This window comes from Pleurodeles waltl, chromosome 4_2, assembly GCF_031143425.1.
Source record: "Pleurodeles waltl isolate 20211129_DDA chromosome 4_2, aPleWal1.hap1.20221129, whole genome shotgun sequence".
In the NCBI taxonomy this organism is placed as follows: domain Eukaryota; kingdom Metazoa; phylum Chordata; class Amphibia; order Caudata; family Salamandridae; genus Pleurodeles; species Pleurodeles waltl.
Window position 1 is genome coordinate 492,110,183 of NC_090443.1, and position 26,738 is coordinate 492,136,920.

General features: G+C 45.2%; 1 protein-coding gene across 1 annotated transcript in view; it reads left to right on the forward strand.

Annotated features, from left to right (window-relative positions):
• Nucleotides 1-3,915: 3,915 nt before the first annotated feature.
• The window catches only part of CNN1 (calponin 1), a 131,505-nt gene continuing 108,682 nt past the window's right edge, over nt 3,916-26,738 (forward strand). The window contains exon 1 of the mRNA XM_069231917.1: nt 3,916-4,092. Within this exon, the coding sequence (XP_069088018.1) occupies nt 4,033-4,092 (60 nt within the window). The 5' untranslated portion in view covers nt 3,916-4,032. The remainder of the gene's footprint in view (nt 4,093-26,738) is intronic.

The following is a 26,738-nucleotide window of genomic DNA, read 5'->3' on the forward strand; positions in this document are numbered from 1 at the left end:
CTAGAATGTTGATGTGCAGACAGGACTCTGCTGGAAACCAGAGGCCTCTGATCTCCACCACTTCTAGATGACCTCCCCAACCCAGAAGCGATGCATTGATCATCATTGTCAGCTCTTGGTGAGTTAAGAGGAGAGGGGGTTTGTCACTGACCTAATTGGGGTCCAGCAACCACCACTGCTTGTCTTTCGCAGTCTCCTCCAAAATCTGAACATGATCAGAGAGGTCCCGTTGATGTTGGCCTCACTGAGACTTCAGATCCCACTGAAGAGCCTGTATATGCCTCCTGGCATGCTTGACCAGAAGGATGCAGGAGGCTATCAGTCCCAGTAGTACAAACAGCCTCACTGAAATCCAGGACAGAGGCTGAAAGATTGAGATCATAGCCTGAATGTCCTGGATTCTGTTTCCCAGGGGAAAGACATGAAACCAAACCATTTCCAAAAGAGCTCCTATGAAAGGAAATGCCTGAGAAGGAGTCAGATGTGACTTCAGCACATTGTTAGTGAACCCTAAAGAGGGCAGGTGGCTCGTCATACTCTGGAGGTGGCTGACAATTGTCTAGCGATAAAGCTGCCTTCAACAACCAGTCGTCGAGATAGGCAAAGACTGGTACCCCTGACATCTGAAGATGAGCTGCCACCACTGCCATCACTTTTGTGAACATCCAAGTGACAGTGGTGAGTCCAAAGTGGAGCACTGCAAACTGAAAATGCTCCCGTCCCACCAAACCGCAGGTAGCTCCTAAGAGCCTGCAGAAAGGAGATCTGGAAATAGGCACCCTGCAGGTCCAATGCACATTCCAGTCTCCATGGTCCAGGGCAGGCAAGACCTGGACTAAGGTGAGCATTTTTAATTTCTGCTTCCGAAGAGGGCACTTGTCTAAAATATGCCACATTTTTTTGGGCAGTAAAAAGTAGTGGAAATACCAACTATAAACTTCCTCTGGTGCAGGCAACCTCTAGGTAGCCCCTTTGGCCAAAAGGACTAGCGTTTCATGCCACAAAATGGAGAGATGGTCCTCTGTCAATCACTGGGGGACTGTGCAAGGTGCAGCGGGGAAAGCCATAGTCCTTGTGAGCGATCTGCAGAACCGACCTTTGCAGAGTTATTACCTGCCAGCGCATGGGAATAGCACCCCAAGAAGCAGCTGGCATTAACAGATTGGAGGGCCAGACTGGTGGAAGAAAATACATGTTTGCCAAACATTTCAACCCGCTTAGATTCCCTGTTAGGGGCAGTCATAGGAAATGTGTTGGGATTAGATCAGCTCCTGGAGGCTTGCACCACCAGGCTTTCAAAGAGAACGGTGCTGTGAAGGGAAAGCAATGTCACGTGGAGCAGGGTGATGGCACCTGCCATTTTGTCAATTGACTGGGACCAGAACAAGGTTTGGCCTTAGCCCCCAGTAAGGTATCCATCTGTGCCTTTTTAAACAGGAGAAGGGGGTCAGAAGATGTTTTCCCCGGTTGGAGGACTTCTGTTAGGACACTAGCCTTAACCTCCATGGTGGGGAGCTGGATATCAAGGAATTAATCCGCCCTGCGCCTCACTGGGACGCATAAAGCAAATTCGTCTGTGGCGGTCGAATGGGTGACAGGAGACCAGTTGGCAGGCAAGATATCAAGACCACTAGCCTCCTGTAAGTCCTCATACCAATTACCATCCCGGTAAAGTTGAGTGAACTCATCATGTGGGTCATAGTTATTGTCTGAGTATGTTCCAAAAAGGGAATACAGTGTGTGTGTTCTCTGTTGTGGAAGTGGTAAGTTAAGTGGGGGAAGTGGTGCCACAGGGTAAGGATCCAAAGAGCCAGAGCATGGCTGATCAAAGCTCTTCGATTTGATGTGGCATCGCTGTAGTCCCAGGAAACACAGATGGTGCCAGAACTAGCTGCGGAATCAGCTCCAAAGTTGGCTGACTTCTTGAGTACGATCGAGAGGTGTGGTGCCACCCCACAACTGCTCAGGTGAATGTAAGTGGCGCGAGGGAGTAGGATTGCCCTTTGATTTTTTTTTGTTTCTACTGAAAAGTCTCTGGATCCAGTCTGATACTTAGGAAATATTCAAAAGGTGAGGAATCTGCGGCTAGAAATAACTATCGGAAATATGTTGCGAAATGAATTGGATTTTACCATTAAAGATGTACACTGTCTGTGTTTTCACAGTAATTATGGTATTCCAATCAGAAAATGTATAAAACATAAGAATGTGCTTTTAAAATTAATTGACTAATCATATTTTTCTTAAATAATCATATATAATGAATGATAAATGCTACAGGCAGTTGACTGTCAAAGATACAATAATTAAATGGTTTTAATTTACAAAAAAATAAATATTATAGGAACAATTTTAAAGTTTACTAAACTTGAAAAAGTAGTAAAATATTTTAGATTACATTTTATTGTAAATTAATTTCACATAATTATTTTAAATGTAAAATAGAAATGAAAAAATACTACAACACTCTTAACATTTTTGAGTTAATTGAAATACATAAATGATATAAAAATAATTTCCTGAAGATTAAATTAAAAAATAATCCCCACCGAAAGTATACAAATATGTTTTTATTTTGTAATAATAATTATAAAAATTGATGCACATAATGAATAAAAACTAGTGTAATTATATTATAATAAAAAGTATTTTACATTTTTTTTATTTTCAAAAATGTATGAAAATATGTGACATATAACACAAAATAAGTTTTATATAATTTGCAACTTTAAATGATATGTATTTTTTTTTTTAAATATGTTAAATAATTTAATTTAACATTATTAGCTGTGCGGTTCTATTTCAAGTGCCTACCTCCATTGATTTCTATGTGAGGGTGTGACAGTACTAGCGGTTGGCCACAGTGGTGCTTTACTTACTCCTGCTGTTTTTGGCAGTAGTAACTTACACTCGTAAATTTGCCCCCACCCTCTGTTTCAGGTGCTAGAGACGTGTAAATCTTTTAAATACCTTTACACTTACAAATGGTGACTAGCCAAAAGTAGTATAGTTACTCAAAAGTGTAAGAGTAAACTTACATGTGTAAATTACTCACAAGTGTAAATTACCTTTGTGACTACCCTCGCAGATTTACTCACGTGTAAGTTTACCTTTATTAATAGACACCATTGTGTCCATCTGCCCAAAATCCTACACGCGCTCTGCCTACTGACCGAACAACTCCCACTGTCCATATGTCCTCAAAATCCTCACCCGGTACTCGTGCTTCAAATCCCTCACAATGTACACGGCCGCAAGTACCTCACACCACCTATCCCTGTTATCCAAGCTCCTCAGATAGTCTGCCACGTGCTGTCTTTCTAAAACTTTATATTGTCACCCAGTTTTTCAATGTGGCCATAGCAAGTCTATGCCTGTAAGACTCTTAACACAAGTGGTTCACAGTGATCAAGTCTGCTTGAAAGGCTCAGCGGAGAGGCCGAGGATGGAATGGGCAAGCAAGCGGATGGGTTAGAAGACAGTTGGAGAAATCTGAACGGCCCCCGCTTCCGGTGCTGCCGCCATTTGATTACCATAAGTGCCAGTGATCTCAACTCGTCAGGTGTATCAAACGCTATATAAAAGCACTCGCAACAGTGCAACAAAAAGATCCAGCCTTTTCACAATCCCTAATACCGCACCTCAAATTCTGCCAGGCAAGGTGGGGCGGTGCAGTGCACGCGCAGACACTATAGAAGAGCACTAGCCCCCAAAGGGCATCCCTGCCAGCGGTCTCGATCAGATGCCAGAGGGTGGAAAAAATGACACAATATTGTTTTTTTCGCCTCTTAATACCTTCTGGTTGACATCACTGCTGGGGCTGCGCCGATTGGACAGCGCGGCAGCCAATGGGAAAGACACGCTGGGGACACACACTTCCCAGACTTATGAAAAGTTTAAAAAGTTGCTGGAAAGTTTACCCCAGCCACCAGAGCCCAGGAGAAGAGGACGAGAGAGAGACGGAGAGGGGGATTTAAACCAAGGAGGTCTGCCGCTGTAATAACCAGGACACCTCACCAAACAGCCCTGAAAATGTCTACCCATTTCAACAGGGGGCCCGCGTACGGTATGTCGGCAGAAGTGAAGAGCAAGGTAAGTCCCCGAGTAAACGGTGAGATAAGGGTTAGCTTTACCTGAGAATATTTCTATTCAACGTTTAATACGTGTTCTACATTTGCGTAAAAGCGGTCTCAAATTTTGTGTGTTGGGAAACCGAGGCACGGAGAGAGAGAAAATATGCGCCCAGGGTCATACAGTGTGGCAAAGCGACGAAAGCGGTGGCAAGAACTTGGGTCTTTTGGGGTTTCCCTGGTCACAGCGCCTGCCTTGGAATCATTTCAGGGACCTAACGCGAGTGACAACTGTGGGACCGAGGTCGCTGTTGCCTAAAATCCCCACAGTGTGTCGGAAATGGATATCGAACATAGAAAACCCGAGTGACGATGGCACCCTGTGTGACAATAAGTCAAACTCGCACAATCCGCCTTTTCGAAGCTCTCACACAACACAGTGCTCAGTCTACCGGTGTGCCAAGCTTTTTTTCAAATCTCCAATAGACGCCCAATACTGATCCATTCATTTTCTATTTTCCAAGCTTGTCATTTTCGCCTCACGCTGGTGCCAGTATTTCAAGGAATAAAACGTGCGCGACGTTTATTTATCCGATGCCCCAGCCAGCGCGATTTTTTTTTTTTTCGCCGGGGTGCGGTGTGGGTTTTTCTAAACTGAGTTTTGGGGCACATATATTTATATATTCGCTATTTTATAGCAGTCATGTCGCTTTGTGGCCACTTCGCAGGTGTATGATGTTCTATGTTGTGAATCTAGAGGTGTTTCATGGACCACAAGGGCAGGACATTTTATTCATCGGACAGCCCCGACGGTGATGTCATATTTCAAAGGTTGGTGAGGCGAGAAATCTTTCCAGGTGCTTGTTTGGGGCATATATGTACACGTTTCGAACCCTGCAGCTTAGATACCGGTAAGACCGTGAGGGGCGGAATAAAGTTTAAACTCTGAAAGGCCATCAGAATTATTTGTAATCGAGTTTTCAAACTCACACTGGTGCGTCAGGGTATGGGTTCAGTGACGTAGAAAGTGTGCCATGAGTCCTTTTTTAAGTAAGAGAAATGGGCCCCCTTCTCCTCGCCTTTTTGAAAAAACAGCTATAATCATGGCTGTAGTGGGTCCTTCACACCCAGGGGCCACAGCTCATCAGAACTTCACGGACACTCTTCATTCACCCCTAGGTAACCCCGGCGCTCTGACATCCCACACATGGTCACACCACACAACCTCACACTTCCCGGGGTCTCTGTTCACTCCCCTGGTCACAACCCCTGGTTCTGTCCCCTCTCCCCAACAGTGCTCTCTCACACAGTACCACAACAACCAACAGCAGTGCCGCAATATGAAACTGCACGATTGACTCCACACCAGAAGCCTCCCTCCACCTACCTAATGATCCTGGCATTCCCTTTCATTCCAGCTGCTACTTCACAGCCCCCACAATCCCAGCATGTTGTTCGACACATCACAAACAGCAGCAGTTTACACTATACCCTTCTTGACAGCCATCACACGCAGATAACCTTCCAGTAACGCACCAGCACGGACTACACTGTGTGGACCCTCGAGCCCCCGACGTTAATTCAGCACATGACACAATGCACATTAGGGGTCTCGTTTAAAATGCCAGGTCGGCACACAATGCCACCGATTTTTTATGATGCTCCGGTGGCGCAGTGTGCCGGCCCATGTCCACCTTGCGTGGCTTTTCATGGCCCTGTAAATATAGACCCCCTTCACGCATAACACTGTGTGATAGTGGCGTTCCATGGATGTTGCTTGGGGTGTTCCCTCTCAACACCCATGGAACCTGAAGGAATTGCAGCGCCGCCCTGCGCCACGGGCCTCGTAGATGAGGTCCTAGGTCTGCTGTGGAGCCCTTAGTCCACAGAATGTTCCTCAGCAGCTTGGGGCAATGGTAATGGCTACCACCCAAGAAGATGCTGAGTGATTCAGTGCAGCCATTGTGCATCAGCTCCAGGCGCATTCACTAACAAGTCAGCGAAGATGTCACATTCACCTTACACAAGAACACACACCTTAACACTACTAACAACACTTCTTCACAGGCCGCCCCAGACTCTCTTCCATGATGGACATATCCATACAATTAGGAAAGGCATCCTGAACCACTGGAAGCGCTAAAATGCCACTGCCTGTCAACTCCCCCCCCCCACCTAGCAACCTCACATCACCTCATCGATCCAACAGCCTTTGTGACCTGTGCATCCCTGCCTGCCTCACTCATTACTCCTGTGCCTCTCTCCTCGCTTCCTTTTACTCAATACTTAGCCCTGACACTAACGCCTCCCTCTTTGTAGAGACTACACACAACAAATGCACCCTACAAGATGCCAGACTTTAAGGGCTCTTTTCAGAGCACGTCACCTAATGGGTTCCACCACATCACATCACAGTAGACCGCTCAGCACCACCAGTAAAATACTACAAAGCAACAAACAGCATACAACGCAACCCATCATATACCACTGCAGGAGTCTCAAACGTTTTCTGTAATAAAAGCTACTTATTTTCAATGAAAATCATCCAGAGCTACCAATTTTAGAGTTGTAATAGCGACCACATTAGACAAGATTACATTGGTTGCCACCATTTGCAAGATTACAAGCAGTGATCACCTCATTGCATCAAGCACAGACGCCAGCAGTAATGTAAAAAAAAAAAAAGAAAAGCTTTGTCAATGTGGAATGCCTCTACATGGGTAACAGAGCAGCACGCAACATACAAAGCTGCATTGACTATGGCTCTGAGCTAATAATATTAGTATAAGTCTTCCCAGGGTCACACGATTTATCAGTCAATCATAAGCTCGAGATATATATTTGAAATCCAGCAAATAATTTTCCAAACATCATATTATGGGATCTGAAAATGCATATGCTTTTGCCTCTAATACACACTTTGCAATTTTGGTATTAATATAATAATTCAACCTCGCAAAAGCTTCTAATTTAAAAAGGCTGAGTTTTACACAGGAGAGCTACTTAAAGGAAGCTGGAGAGCTACAACTAGCTCACAAGCTAATAGTTTGAGGAGCGTGTACTGCACAAAACAGAACTTCACCTCACATACAACACAGTGCCACCTATAACACCGTACAAATCATAGCACCGTTGCCTTACTCCACAAACAGCTGTACAATTATTGACAAAACCACAGTACTCCAGACTTCACAGTCATGCACATCCTTTCTTAGACTCTCCCATCATCCTCCGGTCATGCCTCCCATTATTCCCACTATACACTCAAACACATCAATCAGTAGATCACACACTTACCCCCCTACCCTCTAGACACTCTCTCCATTCTAGCTTCAATCCGGAATCTCAATATCTCACACCCATCATTCTGATCCCGCTTAATTCTCTGTTATCACAGTTAAGTACAATTCCCTACCATACCCAACTCAAGCTCACAACAACGACAAGGATAGGGATACCACAGAGCCACCAGGACCCAACAACCTGCACTCCCTCTTCAGTGACCAGGGTTATCATAATCAATCCATGTCAAATGTGAACAAGCACTGTCAATGTCAATAGGTTTGGCGCATAACAAATTGGTTCTTTAGCCAGGTGAGTTTAGGCACCCAATTAGTCATCACACATGCATTCACAATAAAACACACATGCACAAATGAAACAAGAATTTGCCAGACAAATCAAAAGCACTAATGTAGAAAAAAGAAATCATTCTGCTGCATAAACGTGTAAAACATATAGATACCTAGCAGAGGGCAACTGCTTTGCAACTGTATTGCATATAATGTATCTTTTTCTAAAGTTCCAACATTGCCACCATGTTTAGAACCCTCATTGGACAGTAAAACAATGATACACTATGGAAATTAGCATTCCAAGATGATTGCCTGGTTTAGAAGCAATAGCTGCTGAGGAAGCAGCAAACTGCATGTGATATGAGCAATAGATGAGCAGCCCTGGCACTGAAGCACACTCATTTTCAGACAGAAATGTACCTGTGATCAGGCTAAGTGCTGAAGACCCAATGACATAAATGGGGTGACCTGTTCCCCATATTTAATATTGGAATGGATAGAAGTGAAGTATCGATGACACGCAAACGGACCGATGATGGAACTGATCTGACCCAGAGTAGCAGCATGTATGTATTTTCTAATGATTTTTTTAAATTACAAAAGCCTAGCAGAAGTTAACCCTGTCAGGGTACCCTAAGAGGATCTAGCATGCTTTATCACAATGCATATCTTTTACCCCCAGGATTTATCAAAGACGTTAATCTAAACCAAAACTCCTCTTCTCTACTAAGGTACTCTGTGAAAATTCCATGTAACAAAATACCTGCTTAAAGGCTCTAGCACTGTGTAATAACAGTCCATCCCTAAAGGCCTATTAGCTTTAACAAATGTTTTTCACAATAAATTAAACCTACTGTTCATAACTATTCATAACAAATAGATCAGACCTACAGCATCTGACATAACATTTCCCAGTGAACCAATCAGACCTATAGCTTTTACACTGTCTTGTCACCATAACCAACTCCTGCATACAATACAGAGGATAAGCTGTCCTACAAGGTAACCATTACGCATACAGTTAAAAACTAAAAATATATAGACAAATACATCTGGCAAAAGAACGTATAGCCTCTTCTAGGAGGTTTACAAGTCTTCAGTCTTCCACTAGGCTACAGCAGAGGGGGGCACCAATACCATAACCCCTGACTTTTATAGTAAGTAATCTGAGATTTCATGTAACAACATACCTCTCTACAGGCTTTTACACAGTATAGAAATAGCCCACCCTTTAAGGCATATTAGCTCTAACAAAAACTTTTAACAACAAATAATCTGACCTACTGCCCTTGTCAGATCAATGGCATAAAGGCTTTACAAAATACAATCCCTCCGAAGAGGAACTAATGAGGATTATTATAGCGCAAATCATCTTATGGGGGGTTGCCAGAGGCAGTAAACATTTACCTAGCACACTATGGTAATATTTTACACATTGAAATAATAATCCATCCTTTTCGATTTAACACAGGCTTTTCACAATAAATATGTCAACCCTATAGCCTTTGTCATAACTGTTCTTTAATAAACAGACAAGACCTACAGTAGTGCTCACTGGCTTATTACCATAACCAACTGAGTCCTGCTGTATTGAGCACACATTTCCCCAGGACACAAAGAGTGCACCACAAGCATACCTTTTTAATGGAAGTACATAACTTCTGCATAATCAAACGGTGTTGTCAATGCAATATGTATGTGGTTGGAGCTACAGCCTCTTTCTTTATCTATAATACACCTGAAAGCTCATCTTCTGTAGCTCATTGAAGGCCTAGTGGCAGCTGCACAGTTAAGGCAGAGCTTTGAAAAAGCCTTGCAAAAGAAACTCCTGCAGGACTCCAAACTCATAATATAGGATGACTGCAGGGTCATAAAGAGGCAGTAGCCTGGCATGGGGAAGACCAGGGAAAGGTACCAGGACAGGACGTACCAATGCAAAAAGATGTCTGCTCTAAGCACCAAGAGACCAAGCAATGCCCAGCAACATAGCATAATAAATATGAAACCTCTATGGCACTCTTCTACTTGGGTGAAAGGTTTGGCCAGGTGATACGATTGTAGCCCATGAAGTGAAGGTTACACCGGAATCTATCTCTCTAGCTGGTGCTCATCCCCCTCCCATGTCCTAATTTACCAGGATGTGAACCAGAGACGTACAGATAATAGCCACATGTACACATCAGATGCATTAACACAGAGTTATCTGACCACAAATCCTACCTGTGACTCACAGGTTACACATAAATATCTGCAATGCAGACATTTTCTCACAGAGCTACCTTGGATGAGTTTTACTACCAGACTGCAGGTAATCAACAGACCTCTTCTGTGTGCACAACAACACAAAAGCTATTCAATAGCACATAAACCTTCTTCATACTGATCTCACAGCAGATGCATTAGCTTGCTCCATTCCCTTAGAAAGATATGAACATGAGACACGAAAGCTACAAACAAATCTCTCAAGTAGGTGTATGGACCCAAGAAGCTGTCTCACAGGGATTCAAACCTGTGGCCTGCACTTTATACATAGATCTCTTAGGAGGGAGGATTTTACTTGAAGGGGGATCCACATCCCTCTAGTTTGATAGGTACAAAGGCAACTCCCAGCCTCTCTTCCACCCAGGTTCACTTTGCAGATTTTGATACTTTGTAGGGGATGTTTAAAGTAGTCATGCGTTTAAGAGTAGAGAAGCAGGCAGAGTCAGAAGGAAGAATGTCAACAAGGGAATGGAGAGAATCCCGAGCAGGCCGGTGCTTCTTAAAGGCCGATGAGACTGAGTCCAACTCGTGTCAGATTAGGCTTGAATGGTCCCTTTCTGTGGGAATGTGGTCTCTGCACTCTTGACGATGACCAGCCATCAGAGGGCATGACCTGATTGAATGACCGCCATATCTGGCAGGGAGGCTGGTGGGATTCCCTCCTTCAGTCATACGGGTGGAGTCATCCCTAGTATCTGACTCCATGGGACACTTCCTGGTGGGATGTCCTCTCGTGAAGCAAAGAATACCTGCCCTCTAGTTGGTATCACCATTTATGGTACAGTATCTGGTGGAATGCACACTTTCTCTGCGGATGTGTGATAACAGACAATTCTAAAGACGTTGGGTATCTGCGTGCGTGCACGGCCCTGTTTATTCTCACACGTTTCCTAATACTTGCAGACGCGCAGGAACACCAATGGAGCAAGATGGTTTGAGCAGGCTGTGCCACGCACGTCCACCAAACAAACACTTCCCACTGCACCCTTGCACTCTACCCAGCCATATACTACTGCTCTAATGCCTCAGGGTCGTAGCCACTTGTCCCAGCATCAGCTCCTCGCCTATGCACAGCGAAAACACATAACAGCAAAACCTCGTTCTCAGGCATGCCATGGAAAAGCCATCCAAAGCAGGCCGCGTGAGAGGCAGCGCCCCGTCACCCATCCGTAGCTCTCTCGAAGGTTAGTGCTGTCAGTGGCCCATCACGCTCAAGAAGAGTCATTCAAATGCAACTAAAACGCAATACACCTCTCAGGCATTGGGTGTTCATAGAGATGCCCTGCGACAGCAGAACACTTCTTCTCTGTCACTATAGGGCAACAGTCATGCAGCTTTCTCAGCGGCGAAGGCTTTCACTATTAAATGTCCACTAATAAACATGTAGACCGTTTCTTTTAGACTACACTCATTGTCGCATGTTCATACTCCTCGGAAACAGCAGCTCTTTTATAATATCCTAAACAGATTGATTTCTCTCGAAATTTTTGGAAACATCACACTAGTGTGCCAAAGACAAGGAGAAACACGATGTGATTGTTGAAAGAACCTCTGAAAGATGCCATCTTTGGGTGACTAAATCTCATCTGGGAAGCTACTGCCTTTAGGTGAGGGCAATATCCGAAGGCTTTGTTTCGAGCTTCTGACATGTCCACCCAGGCCAGAGCTGGCAGCCCAGAGAGGGACAGCCGTGATTGGGGCTGCTTCGTAAGCTGACGGCATTCTTATAGGTGGAACATGCCTATAAGATGTAAAAAAAACGGTGGCAAAACTAGTAAATTTGGCTTATAACTGAAAGTGGCCCTTTAATAACGCGTGAATTTAAGCACTTGGGGCAGCTTTATGGAAAGTGGTGCTGCACCGAGTGCAGCACCACTTTCCCTGCACCCTTTAGCACCCCCTACCGCCATCATGTGTGCGCCGTATTTAAAATATGCCAGGTGGGCGGCAATAGCATCATTCTATGTGGCGCTAGGGATGTAATCTGCAGGAGTAGTGCAAAAATGTTGGGACTTCTCCTGCAGAGAACATAGGGGCCCATTCTAAATAATGGAAGCCCCCTTTTAACGCCTGCTCTGAGCAGGCTTTAAAAGTGCCGAAAAATAAAGGCACAGGAAAATCTTATAGATTTCCTTGCACCATTTTTTCAGACCCCCTAACGGGGGAATGCCCCCTTTGCATACATTATGTCTGACACAGGCACAATGTAGCGCAAGGGTTTACAAAGTGGCGCAATGCAAGCATTGCACCACTTTGTAAATATGGCACGTGGGAAATGCCACCTTAACGCCACATTTGTTCAAAATAAATGCAGCAAATGTGGCGCTAGGGGCTCATAAATATGCCCCTTAATAACTCACTATACAGCCATTCTGCCACTCATCCTTGCACTCATGAATCCACTCAATCGCTTAGTCTTCTATGCACACTCTCACCCGTTTACAATAAAACATACACACAAACTCAACAAGCACAGGCAAAATAAACTGAAATAATACAAGTATAACATTTTAAAAATGCTGCTGCCTAAATGTGTCAGACATATGCTATCAATAGAAGTAAATAATTAAAAATACCATTGCACAGCCATCTTGGAATGTTATTGTGTATCATTGTTTTAAAGGTTCCCATACAGCTGCCACATATAGAAGCAACATGTCAGCCATCTTGAAGGGTGAAACAATGATAAGATATGGCATAAACGCTTTTGGTAAAATAATATACGTTTAAAGGAGTCCTACTAAGAATTAACACAGTGCAAATCTTCTAACTCTCAAGGGTTGTCTGAGGAGATACCGAATAACAAGACCCTTATCCACTACGTTAATCTGTAAGATTTCATGTAACAAAATACTTCTGTACAAGTTTTAAGCCAGTGAAACAAAAAATCATCATTGAAGGCCTGTTGGCTTCAATATATGCTTTTAACGGTATATATGTCAGGCTTACTGCATTTAATGTAACTTTTCATAATAAAAAAGAATAGCGCATCTGAAAACAGATAAACAGATGATGGTATTTGATATAACTTTTTTTTACCACGAACCAGTTGGGAATATAGCCTTGATCCTTGGCTTGTCATTTTAAGAAAAGAAGGCCTACTGTTCTGAGTATAAGCTGTCCCACAAGGCAAAGAGTGCAATACAGCTCTTTTTTAGCGGGAGTGCACAACCTCTAACAATCAAAAGTTTGAAGAGGAACTGATTACCAAAGTCCTTCTCTTAGTAATACTTCTAAAAGCCTTTTTTCTGGTCATCACAAAAAGTCAACCAACATCTGTGTTGCCAAGCCACACCTGGAAATTCTATTCAAATAAGTGAAGGTTTAGAATCCTATAGGTTAGCTCCAAATACAGTATACCTGCAAGGCTGGGGAACTTTATGTTTGGCTTCTCCACTCTCAAAGAATTCTGGTCAGGCTGGAGCTGGGTGCTTGTATGCTTTGTCTGCCTGGGTAGCTACTTTCCTCTGAAAGAGATAGAGGTCTTTCAAAAGGAGACCTCCAAACAAGCCATATTGATCCTCCTAATTTACAAACATAAGGGGGCATATTTAAGAAAAATGGTTTGTGCCTCATAACGCCTCCCCTAACGCCACCATGTGCGCGCCGTATTTAAAATACGGTGCACTATGGCGGTAGTTAGGGGACTAGAGTCAGAATTTTTTATGTTAGTCGGGCGCTTTGCAGGATTAGCGTCCAAAATTCTGACGCTAATCCTGCAAAGCACCCAGATGCCCATTGTAACCAATGGAAGACTCCTTCCAACGCCTGCTTTGAGGAGCCACTAAAAGTGCAGTAAATAATGGTGCAAGGAAATTTTCGTAGATTTCCTTGCGCCATTTTTTGTCATACTCTAACAGGGGAAAAACCCCTTTGCATACATTATGCCTAGCGCAGGCATAACGTAGCGCAAAGGGTTACAAAGTGGCGCAATGCATGCATTGTGCCACTTTGTAAATACGGTGTAGCGTTTTTGGCCTTCTAATGCCACATTAGCATAAAAAATGTGACGTTAATGTGGCATTGGAATGGCGCTAGGGGCTCTTAAATATGCCCCCAGGTTTCCTAGTAACAACCAAAATCTTGTATATTCATTACGTTTCTGCCTCGTTTTATGACAGTTTGCACCTTTTATCCAAGTCAATGTTAAATTTCTATACAAGGAAAGATTGTTCCTTCCATCATGTCAATGTATTCATATAGAGGTGATGTATACACTCTGCAACATACTTGTGTAGTAACACCCATAGTTGGGGCAGTATTGCAATGCAATGTCATTCACATCAACTTTGGCATGGTAAGTTTAATGAAGATTGTATCACATACCTACATTGATCTTATGAGTGTTGTATCAACATGTTTTGGCTCACTGTGCCGCTAGAAGAGGCCTTCATCTTCATATGTGGCTAAACCATTTGAAGGAAGGATTGAAAACTCCAGATGCAGGCAATAAAAGAGCAGTGCAAGACCATGGGTCATGTAATATGAAAGTATTCAAACACATGGAGGTACAGGATAAGTATGCAAATGTGGCCGTAGTCGGGATGCTCAGTTAGCAAGCAAGACTCAAAAGGTATTTTGAGTTTACAGGTAAAGGAGGCCCTGTAGAACTAGGCCTTCCACACAAACAAAGACATGCACACAGTAATTGGGACTTGAAGGAGAGGATGAATTTACAGAAGGAAAAGGTTACTTACCTGTAACAATAGCTTTTCAGCTTCATGCTATTCTAATTTCACATTCTGTGCATTATCTGAAGTCTAGTGGCTAGGCTTTGGAAAGCTATTTCGTTTACATAAGTTAAGTTTTTTTGGGCCCTACCATGTCAGAAGTCAAGGTTATTCATTTGGACAGAGACCTAAAGCCTTCAGTGCCCAGCAGAGAACGCACAACCTTTATATTTTTTTCAGCATTAGGTTTTAGGGTATGCTTGCCATATTACAGAACAGGGCCTTCCACATAAGCCTGTCTTGTGCACACAGGTAATGGGAGGTGGAAAGGAGGTAAAGCATAAAGAACACAGCTTTGGAGACAAGCTAGCATTGTCCTCATTTGCACTCAGGTTGGCAGAAATCCCAGGCTCACCTAAAAGGTACAACAGCTTCCAGATCCCAGCCATCACCTTCTCAGGCACTTTGGATGTTCGTCATGGGAGGGACCAGGTAGTACCTACTGCCCGATAACCCCAGGCTTCTGCTTGGGCACAAGCAAACATAACCAACTTACTGGTGCAACCCTCAATGTACTTGCCCTATCCCCAATGAAAAGCTACTGAACTAGTTTTCCTAAACGTTTCGTGGTTCCTGCATTACTAGCATCAATCTATTCACTACCTAACCAGTAGAACCTTAACATACCTGTGATCTGATCCATGTTATCAGGTGATTTTCTGCCAATCCTATTTTGTAACTCAACAGCTTTAGGTATTCTGTGACATGCAAGGTCACACCTCTAATGGGAAGAGTGAAACTTCAAGTGCCAGCATTCTGACAGTTTTTGTCTGAGCCAACCTTATCACATAGGGCAAGTTAACAGTTGTGTCCCAAGCATCACCCATTCTGCCCACAGCACAGAGTGACCTCAAGCCTTACTCACTGTGAATGAGACTCACACCTTTGGCTACATGTCACACCTGGTAAGAAGGGACTGAACTGAAAACTAAATGTGACTCATTTCAAATGTATGCTGCCTGCAGAGTATCTTCTGGGAGCTGAGAAGATTTCAGGATGCACTTCCCCCACAACCACATTACTTAATGTAAGAACAGGGTCAGACTGGCCTATAGGGCAATATGACAGTACCTGAAATGCTGGTCTGACCGATCAGTGTGTGGGCTGGTTTGTGGTTGCTTGTTGGCCTGTTTTATGGACTTGTGGGACCTTGTTTACTTAACTTTCCCTGATATTATTATAAATATTGCCTATAATATGCACAAATGCATGATATCTCCCATTCCTTGCAACACATTAACACAGTGCAGCTTTACAAGTTCAAAGCTTCCCTGATTTGTAAATGTGCCCAACGTTTTTAGCTATCTGATTCACTAATATAGACCACTTTAATTTTCTGTCTCAGTCTGACCCTGTATAAAAGGCGACTTTAGACAACTAAGGGTTTGCCAGCCACGTGTTATCACTTATGTCAAGGTTTGTGTGGTATCACTTCCTCTGATGTTACTAAATGTGCTAATTAGTTCTCATACACATTCTCAGAACTTGAGAGCTCTTAACATGCTTATGAGATTGGTTAACTCTGCTCCCCATTTTAAGTTAAGCTTACTCTGATGTCCGGGGTGAAAAGCCTGGGGCTCTGTGGTCCTCCTTGGTCTTCCTCTATGGGACTGGTTACACGTTTGCAGGTCATGGGGGCTGGATCAGTTATCAGGTAGCTTCTTTCCTCTTTCTCTGTTTCTTCTTCCACTGGGCTTCCTCCTTAAGTCAGAGGTTTGATCTCCTCCTGTTGTGTGTCAGGTGAGCTTCGCCGTCCTCTCGCAAGCTCTCTTTACACCAGGATGCTGAGGTGCCACTTGAGATACACAGCCCCTTTCTACCTGCCTGCCTTTACTCTAAGGCACAGGTTTTCAAACTGTTTGATGCCACTCCCCCCATTGAAAAAATAAAAATCATTGGGCCGCCTCTCAGAATTTTTCACAATTATTCTATTAAGATTGCAATGTTTAAATACATCTAGACTTATTCAAACATTGCAGTTAAGTTATGATACCTTTTTAAAATACAAAAAAAAAATCTGCTTAAAACAAAGCACTGTTAGGTACTGTTCCTGCGTAATGATTCTTTTGGCCAGAGACTGTCCCCCACTCCCACTCCTCCGATCACTTGCCCCCCCCCCCCTCCCAAGGCCCACCCCCCTACACACACAGTTTGAAACCCCCTGCTCTAAGGGTATGCCAACAGAGTTATTGCCTCTTCTCTAGAGATTGTATCCTGCAAGAGACAGGCCTATCTGGTGGCCCAAAAATGGGCCCCTAGGAGATCAGGTAACTTCATTAAGCCAGGGATTGAAAGGGACCAACCAACTTAATACGCGTTGACTCGCCCACATTTGTAGGGTGTCATTGTCAAGGTACTCACCCTTCAAAAAATCTACACGTTTCTACGCTCTTTGTAAACTTGCAACACTCCCCTAAAACAGTCTATTTTCCATTCACATTAATTGGATCACCTGTTAAACACAGGACTTCCCCATAACTTAAGAGCTAACAGATTAACCGATGTGTTTGGAAAAAATAGGGAGAATTACTCGCTTTCCCGCTGGCTTCAACGTGATAGAAGAAAATGATAGAAACAGCTCACTTTGTGTACTCTGAGCCGACCCCCTTCGCCCACAAAAACGAGAGATGGGAGGCCCGTGTTTGGCTGCAAGGCGGCGTCTTGAAAGAGGGTATTTGTGCAGCAGGCGGGAGACTCTCAGCTCCACCTGACTGCGAGGAACCTGCTGGAAGGGGCCCCTCGCGCGCTCCCCTGCGCACTGCACCCACGCGGCTTCTTTGCAGCGGGCCAGCCGGCGCACCTGCCAACCTGTCAGCGCGCTAACGAGGCTGAGGCCAGGTGTGTAAGAGAGGGACGACGTTGCCGTGGCTCTGTTTCGCCTGTGCCTGTGGGATACGGCTCGTCATCCTCCACGGCTAGTTGTATCATATGCAGTGAATGCCGACGGGTCACTCCCCGGCCACTCCAAGCAAAGGGTACAATTTACCAGGACTGCCGGTATCCACTTTATGACGTGTGGGCTCCTCTTTCGTATCTGGGTGGAGCAGCCCCATCAGGCACGGTGACGCTTCCCACAGAGGCCACACTGCAATTATTCACTGTCCCTCCCAAGCAGGGGATAGCCTGCTACATGTCCTCTAGCGCGCTGTGGCGCCCCGTCATGTGTATGGGGCGCTATAAACATACAATTAGAATTACAATTAAGGTGTCGCTGCAAATACAAATCTCAGAATTATAGACTGCTTTTCTTTAAAAAATGGAGGACTTGCCTGATGTGACTGACACATGGAGTAGCGACGCAGCTGTGCATTAACAGCACACAACGCACACCATGAACTGAGATGTGTCTGTGAGCTTTGAAAAACAGGTCATGTCTACTGACTGAGGTAACCCGAAATGCTACCAGATGACCAGAGACCACACATTCCAGTCCTAATGCATTCTGGCGTCGTCAGTCATACTTCATTCAGTTCAAGTGGACTGACACCGGTGATTCGTACAACGAGCACCAAGGGCGGAGTACGGGATGCGCAGCGATGTGGGGCACTCGGGTGCTCTAATTCTACGGTATCCTTGGTTCGTTGGGTGGTGGTATATGCCACTGCAGCACAGCGAGCTCCACTGGCTGCCATGACGGGAGTGTAACGAGCAGAGTGTCCCTCAATGTGCTGCGCTGAGGAGAGGACCCGAAATGTCTTTCCCTGCAGCTGGAGCACGTCCAGCACCGAGGGCGCTTGGGAGAGAAAAGACATTCTTTGTGGAGGGAACTTAAGGAAGACAAAGGCCGCCTGTTATGTGTGAGACGTGAACGTGTTCTTCTTAAGGTTTTATTGCTCGTGCAGAAAAAAAAGGTGCGTTCTGCACAGCAAAAAGCAGGCACATACAAGCCCACGGCAAAGTTTTCCGCGAACTGAAGGCCAAATTTAAAGCCGCCCCAATGCGTGATGCTTGAAGGGCCAGTGCTACAATGGTGCACTTATGAAGGGCCGTGGACCACAGTTACATCTTCCCTGGAAAAGCAAGCTGACCCCAATTGGTGCAGAGCTGGCAAGTTTTGTGTTTGTCGAAGTTCTCGTGGAGTTATGTGTGACATTTTACTGCAAGAGGAACATAATGTATATGTCCTATTTGTTAGAAAAATAATTGAAATTGCCCCTTTTTGTGCAAAGAAATTGTCATGAAGCTGTTTCAAAAGAGCCCAGAATGCAACATACTCGTCTATGAAAGAACAAAAACTAGACAGGCCAAAGGTATGTTTCACACAAAACAGGGGGCACTTGACATGTGTCCTCGCCCACTACATGGCGCAGAAGGAATTCCAGATTTTCCAATGTGTCCTTTGTAGACTTGCAATCATTAGCTCGTTAAAAGCAAAACCGTTAAATGATGGTACTTTAGCCCAAATGAAGGGATCGATTCCCTTAATATGTCTTATTGATGAAGTCTGGGTCATCCATTTCTCAGTGAAATCTCTGGGAATTCATTATGAAAAGCATTTATTTTACTGACCTTTGATGGATGAAACGTAGAATGGCCTTGCCAGGTTTCTAACCTTTGACCTCCAAGTGATAACCAGCTATCACGAGAAGAGGGTCACACTACTGCACTACCTCATCATAAATAGATAATTCCACCATAATTGCAGATCTTACTCACGTGGCCTACTCACTGGAAAAGGCATCCGGACAGACTGAGCTATTCTCCTCACAAGTATGCAGAAGTCTGCAATTGAGCAGGTTTCGTGATGAAATACAATCCTGCACATTTTCCCAGCTGTCACACCTCTGTAAGTGCTGAAGTTTACATATGATCGTGAATGGTCAAGTTTCCGGAAGGACAATTCTGCCTGGTGCAGCAGAGTGGACGATCTATTGCAAAACAACTCAGAGAAGGCTACCTCAAATGTCGATTGTGCATACAGTACTGTGTTTCCGGTAAAAAAATAAATTAAAAAAAAACAGAGGGCAGAAATACCGATATATATTACTCTACAGGCCTCAAGCACTATTCACAAAACTTTCGAATTTTCTTCAAAACGGAAGTTGCATAAAGACTTTATAAAAATGTGACAAAAGAGGATAGCAAAGGTTGCTTAGTTATGGGTACTTTCCTTTGCCAATCACGCTCGTAAATAATCGAAGAACAGGGTGGAAGACTCGAGGTAGAAAACTCTTGACCCAAGCACGGATCAGAAGGCGGACGTTCAGCTCCTAGCAGTCAGAGGGATTGTCAGTGGCGTAGCTTCCACTGGTGCGGCAGGTGCAGTGCCACCGGGGCTCAGGGTCCCGAGGGGCCCACTAAACCCTGATTACTGCCGTATTTAACGGTTCAAACAGCGCCCTGGGGGAGGAGGGAGCGCCGCGTGCAGTGCCCCGGATTCTACAGCAGTGAACACACTCATCCCGCGAGATTCCGCCGGAGACGGGCTCCTACGTACAACATACTCATTCAGCGCGTGGTAGCAATCTGCATTCTATTATTCACCATCCACCAAAACCAGGACCACTGGAGTTATGCGGCAAGAGGGCCAAATTGTGTGGCAGGGCCGACTAAATTATGGAGCAGGAAAAGGCAAATTACGTAATTTAAAGCGGCACATTGTGTACATGGCATTTACCATTATTTAGCGCTTGCTATTCTTGACGAGTGATGGTATTACTTCATAATTTTGTTCTGGTTGACAATTTAACACTGTGTGGGCAAAGGTATCAGTTCTTTATTACAAGGTGAACATACAAATACAATAAAAGGCGATGGAAAGGTGACAATTCAACGTTTGCATAGAGCCTTTCACTGCGCAGCAACAGATCACTGCAACTTTATCAACTTTTAATCTCTATGAGCCAGAAACTTTTTTTGTTAAAATCTATAGATTGTGGAGCAAATGATGACTTATGTGGCAACTGCTGCAAATCTATCATTATGCGGAGAACGTCCCGGTCACAGAATCGCATAATTCCAGTGGCCCTGACCATAGCACAGCTCTCCCCTTCTCCATTTTGTATCGAGCACTCTCACACCCTCTCCTATCCCCTCTGAGCGCTGTACCACTCCACCACCAGTGTTAATCATGGCTGGCCACCTTTGCCACGGCAGGGAATGCACCACCAGTGTTAATCATGGCAGGCCACATTTGCCACGACGGGGATGCCCTGCCAACTACCACGTATCGGAGGTTAGACTAACACATTTTAGTACCGCTCTCCACATCACCACCCTAAAATGTTAATGTCAAGCACAATTACAGCTCCTCAGAGTGTGGCCAGCACTGCAGCTCTGTGGGTTTAGATAAAGTCAGCAGCCAGCTCGCTTGCGCTGTTGCCCCAGGCTGGTATGAGCCAGGCCCTGGTTGTGGACAGGCGTCACTGCTATGGAAATCGAACTGGGCCAGGATATGACGTTAACTTTATTTTCACTGAAGTCATTAAGGCCCTGATTTATACTTTATTGCGCCGCATTAGCGTCATGTTTTGACGCAAAAGCGGCGCAAACTTACAAAATACAATTGGGGCATATTTATACTCCGTTTGCGCCGAATTTGCGTCGTTTTTTTCGACGCAAATTCGACGCAAAACTAACTCCATATTTATACTTTGGCGTTAGACGCGTCTAGCGCCAAAGTTCATGGAGTTAGCGTCATTTTTTTGCGTGAACACCTTCCTTGCGTTAATGATATGCAAGGTAGGCGTTCCCGTCTTAAAAAATGACTGCGATGCATATGCGTCGTATTTATACTCCTGGGCAAAAATGACGCCCGGGAGTGGGCGGGTCTAAAAAACCCGCATTTGCGCCGGATTTTAGCACCTCGGTCAGGGCAGGCGTTAAGGGACCTGTGGGCTCAGAATGAGCCCAGAGGTGCCCTCCCCTGCCCCCAGGGACACCCCCTGCCACCCTTGCCCACCCCAGGAGGACACCCAAGGATGGAGGGATCCACCCCAGGGACATTAAGGTAAGTCCAGGTAAGTATTTTTTGTATTTTTTTTTGTGGCATAGGGGGGCCTGATTTGTGCCCCCCTACATGCCACTATGCCCAATGACCATGCCCAGGGGACAGAAGTCCCCTGGGCATGGCCATTGGGCAAGGGGGCATGACTCCTGTCTTTGCTAAGACAGGAGTCATTTCAATGGGGGATGGGCGTCGTAAAAAAATGGCGCAAATCGGGTTGTGGCGATTTTTTTGCCTCAGCCTGACTTGCACCATTTGTGGACACCCATACGCCATTTTCCCCCTACGCCGGCGCTGCCTGGTGTACGTCGTTTTTTTTAACGCACACCAGACAGCGCCGGCGGCTAACGCCGGCTAACGTCATTCAATAAATACGGCGCCCGCATGGCGCTTCAGAATGGCGTTAGCCGGCGCTAATTTTTTTGACGCAAAACTGCGTTGGCGCAGTTTTGCATCAAAAAGTATAAATATGGGCCAATTGTATTTTGTAAGTTTACGCCACTTTTGCGTCAGAACATGACGCTAATGCAGCGCATAAAAAGTATAAATCAGGGCCTAAGACTTTCTCACGCTGCCTGCCACCAGGTCATAACTTTGTTTAATTAGATGTTCATCCAAAACTTAGCCTCACGACAGACTGCACAATCGTCACATATGTGCCAATTGTAATTATTACCATTACGTGTTAAAAGGCTGACCCGGTGCCCCGCATTTGCCGGGTCAGTCCCAGTCCCCCCCCCCACCCCAGTTGTCCTGACAGCTTTCTGCACGTTTGTCCCAGTCCCTGTTTTCACTGAGAGTCCACTAAAACAGTGGGCGGCTCGAGTCTGTGAGTTCCAAGGCGGGCGCAAATAACAGCTCCTATTAGTAAGCAATGTAATTAACAATCATGATACTGAGTTTAAAATTGACTTTTAATGTGTTTCCTTAGTGCCTCGTCTGCGTTCTTTGTTGATGAACGCTATCACTGTACGCCCCTCGGTTGATGTAAAGTTGTAGTCCTGCTTCTCTTTTTAGGAAATGTCCCGGTTTTCAAAATTTGTCCGCCTGTGTATAAAGGAGGTGCAGTGCTGTCAAAATTTAGCATCAAATTCAAGACCAAATTCAGGAAAGGAAAGAGCTAGATTATGTGTATGTCTAGGCAGGCAATGAAAGGAGGTGAATGCAGAATGAGACTGAAATGACTGCTGAAGAGGAGGGAGGAGCTGTGATATATGCAGACAGAGGACACGAAAAAGACCTCAAGAGAAAGGTTTCATCCTGAGAGGCGTCACATTCTGGGGGTTTGAAAGAAAGTACACGTGATTGACACACTACGAACGCCACTACCCCTTCCACAGACCATGTCATATTCAATTGACAGGCAAATATTCTAAGAATTGAACAATTTTCAATTTTATTTATTCCCAACAAATCATAGTTATTACTCATGCATCTGATACTGCTTACAAACATTGGCAAGGCAAATGGTTTGGACTTGTTTTGGGCGCATGTTCATTTTTGTGTGATATGTCTGGCAGCGGTAACAGAAAATTCACAGAGAGACTCTCAAATATTGATCATTGCTTATGAGAAAGTCTTACGCCAAGTGTCACATATTTGACAGTCGAATGTCACACATATGCCAACAGAAACCACAGAAATGTCACACAATCTAAAAACCTGGCAGCTATGTACACAGTGATAGAGATCTCATCTAGCCCCTTTCTCTGGAAGAGTCAGTACCAGGAGCCAGGATAATAGGTTCATGCTGTGGTTTGTTTACTATTGTAAGGAATGTCTCTTTTTGCATGTGCACCTACACATCTTTGAACGGATGCTTCAGTTTTTTTACTCTGAGAGTGCATTGAGGCCTGCTAGCCAGACCTCAGTGCCAGTGTTTTGACCCCATGTAAATTACACATTGAATTGGCGAGGCCTGACTTACTTCATAAGTCCCTAGTATATAGTACCCAGGGCATGTAAGGCAGAGTGTCCACTCAGGGCTATAGCACTGTTTGTGCGACCCTTTGTGTGACAAGATCCCAAATGACCCCCAGCCTGCCACTGCAGACTGAAAGGGCAGTGTTTTCACTTCTAGTATTACTTTGCCATTTAAACCAATCACAAAGCCACCCTATCTCTTAACCTTACATATAAGGCTAAGGAAGGCCTATGGAGTCCTATGGCAGAGAGGTGTATTTTGTTTAGTAAGGCATATGTTTTTTTTAAATGTCTTAAAAGCAATACTTCCATATTGTCATTTTGCTGTGAGTAATGTCCGTAGCCCCAATGGCTAACACAGAGTTACCAGGTAGCATCCCAACCCGGCTAACTTTGCCTGTGACTACCAAACAGGATCATGTAAGGTATCAAATTAATTTAGGCATTGAATGTGACCTGATGGCCAGGTATTAAAGTCATTAATAAAGGAAGGCAACTTTCAGAAAGTTGTCATTTTGTGCTCTGCTTGTCCAGCAGCCCCACAAAGGCATACACACACAGACAGCTTTCTGACTGCCTGGAAAGGCATGTGAATGTCTCCCAGGCTCAGGAACAAATCCAGTGCCACAGAAGTGAGGTGTCCCCTCCTCTGCCAGGCTAGCCACTTAGGGGGTTAGCCCAGAGGTGTTCTTCAAAGGGGAAGCCAACTTTAGGCGCATCCCAGCCCAACACCCCTGAACAGGATGCCTTTTGTATCTGCAGACAGGGTCAGATAGGGAAAACTCACCCCAAATTGGTTTTACAGTAGGCGTATTGTCCTCAGGTAGCCACACCTCTAGGGTGGGCTACCTTGCTCCACATGACTGAGAAATTGTTGTGCCATCCTAAATGGAGCAATAATGTGCCATTCTGAGATAGCAAATGCCACACATCACAGGAATGTTGTCACTAGGTAGTAGGATATCTAGCAGCCCATTAGCTAGTGACCACGCAGTCCCCTCTGGGCACTTTCCTGGGATAAATATGTCAAACCTGGCACATTGACCCCCAGCACTCGCTTTACTTGGAAGGAGTCCTGCCACACTAGGTTGCCTAACCTGGGCTGGAGTTGTCAAACTAAATTTAACAAACTTTCCAATAGTTTCTAAACTTTTTGTTGAGCAGTGCTTGTTTTTTTTTGTTGGTTTGTTTGTGGTTGATGACAAAGCTATTTGTTACTTTAAAAATTTGTATTTCTGCAACCCCCTGGTAGATTTTGATGCTTAAGTCCTCTAGAGATTCAATCAATCAATCAATCAATCAATAATTTCTAGAGTGCATTACTCACCCATAGGGTCTCAAGGCACTGGGGAGGTCGTCTGAGATCAGTTGAAGAGCCAGGTTTTGATGTCCTTCTTGAACTGAGGCAGTGATGGCAACTGTCTGAGGCGCAGTGGTAAGGTGTTGCAACCTTTAGCTGCCAGGTATGAGAATTATTTCCCTCCAGCCGAGGACTTCTTAATGCCGGGCATGTAGGCAAGCGACTGCTGGGATGAGCAGAGAGGTCTGGAAGTGGAGTACCAAGTGATGTGATGGTTGAGGTAGATGGGACAGCCTTCGTGGAGGGCTCTGTAGGCATGTACGAGGAGTTTGAACTTAATCCTCTTCTCGACGTTGAGCCAGTGGAGGTTCTTCAGGTGTACTGTTATGTGTTCTCGGTGGGGGATGTCTAGGTCAAGTCTGGTGGCGGTGTTCTGAATTTGTTGCAGCTTGTTCAGGTTCTTTTTGGAAGTTTCAGCATAGAGGACGTTGCCGTAGTCAACTCTGCTTGTGATTAAAGCGTGGGTCACGATTTTCTGGCAGTCGGTTGGTATCCATCTGACGATCTTTCGGAGGAGATGGAGGCAACGGAGTTGACCTGCCTGGTAATGGTGAGCACTGAGTCGAGGATGATGCTGAGGTTTCTTGTGTGGTCTGTAGGGGTGGGGGGCATGCCGAGTGTAGAGGGCCACCAAGAGTCATCCCAAGCTAACGGGGAGGGTCCCAAGATGAGGATCTCAGTTTTGTCAGAGTTCAGTTTTAGGCAGCTCTCCCTAATCCAGGTGGCGACTGCTTCCATCCCGTCTCTGAAATTCATCATGCTTTTTGAGGGGTTCCCGGTCAGAGAGAAGATCAGCTGGGTGTCATCAGCATAGGAGACGATGCTCATGCTGTCGTTCCTGATGATGGGAGTAAGTGGGATCATGTAGACGTTGAACAGCGTGGGTTTCAGCGATGATCCTTGGGGTACGCCACAGCTGATGTCAGTGAGTTCCAATAGGTGTGGTGGGAGCCTGACATTCTGTGTTCGGCCTATCAGGAAGGAGTGTATCCATTGAGGGGCCTTGCCGCGTATGCCTGCCGCATGGCGTCTGACGCATAGTTTACGGTGAGACATTGTATAGAAGGTGGCTGCGAGATCCAGTAGGATGAGTACTGCTGTTTGTCCATGGTCAAGGAGGGAGCGTTATGTCATCTTTGGCTGGTGGTTGGTTCTGAATCCTGATTGGGAGATGTCCAGGATGTTGTTATCCTCGATCTGTGTTGACATAGCTGAGTGTTGATTGCTTTTTTGGTGACTTTAGCTGGGAAGGGTTGTAGTGAGATGGGGCGGTAGTTCTTGAGGTCCGTCAGGTCGGCTGTGGGTTTTTTCAGACGTGGGTGAATCTCGGCGTGCTTCCAGTCTTTAGGGTAGGTTGCTGACTCTAGGGAGCAGTTGATGGTTTTGCAGAGTTCGGGTGTAATCGAGGCGCTGGCCTTGTTGAAGATGTAGTGTGGGTCAGTCGGGGCTTCTGAGTGGATGCTGCTCATGATGGAGTGGGTATCCTTTGTCGTGAGGGGGACCCAGGGGTGCAGGAGTCTTGGGGGTTTGGCTGGTCCTAGCAGAGATGTTTTTGGTGGGCTCAGAGAGTCTTGGGGTCCACAACTATCATAGATGTTTTGGATCTTTTGGTGGAAGAAGGTGGCCAGTCTGTCGCAGAGATCCTTCGATGGAGGGATGTCTGTGGTCTAGGCTTGTGGTTTGGCGAATTCTTTGATGACATTGTAGAGTTCTTTGGTGTTGTGGGTAGTGGAGTTGATGCAGTCCTGTAGGGCGGAGTTCCTGGAGGACCTGATTAGGCTGTGGTGGGATCTTGTGGTGGCTTTGAAGGTGGCCAGGTCTTGAGGGGATTTGCTGTTTCTCCACTTCTTCTCCAGCCTTCTGAAAGATTCA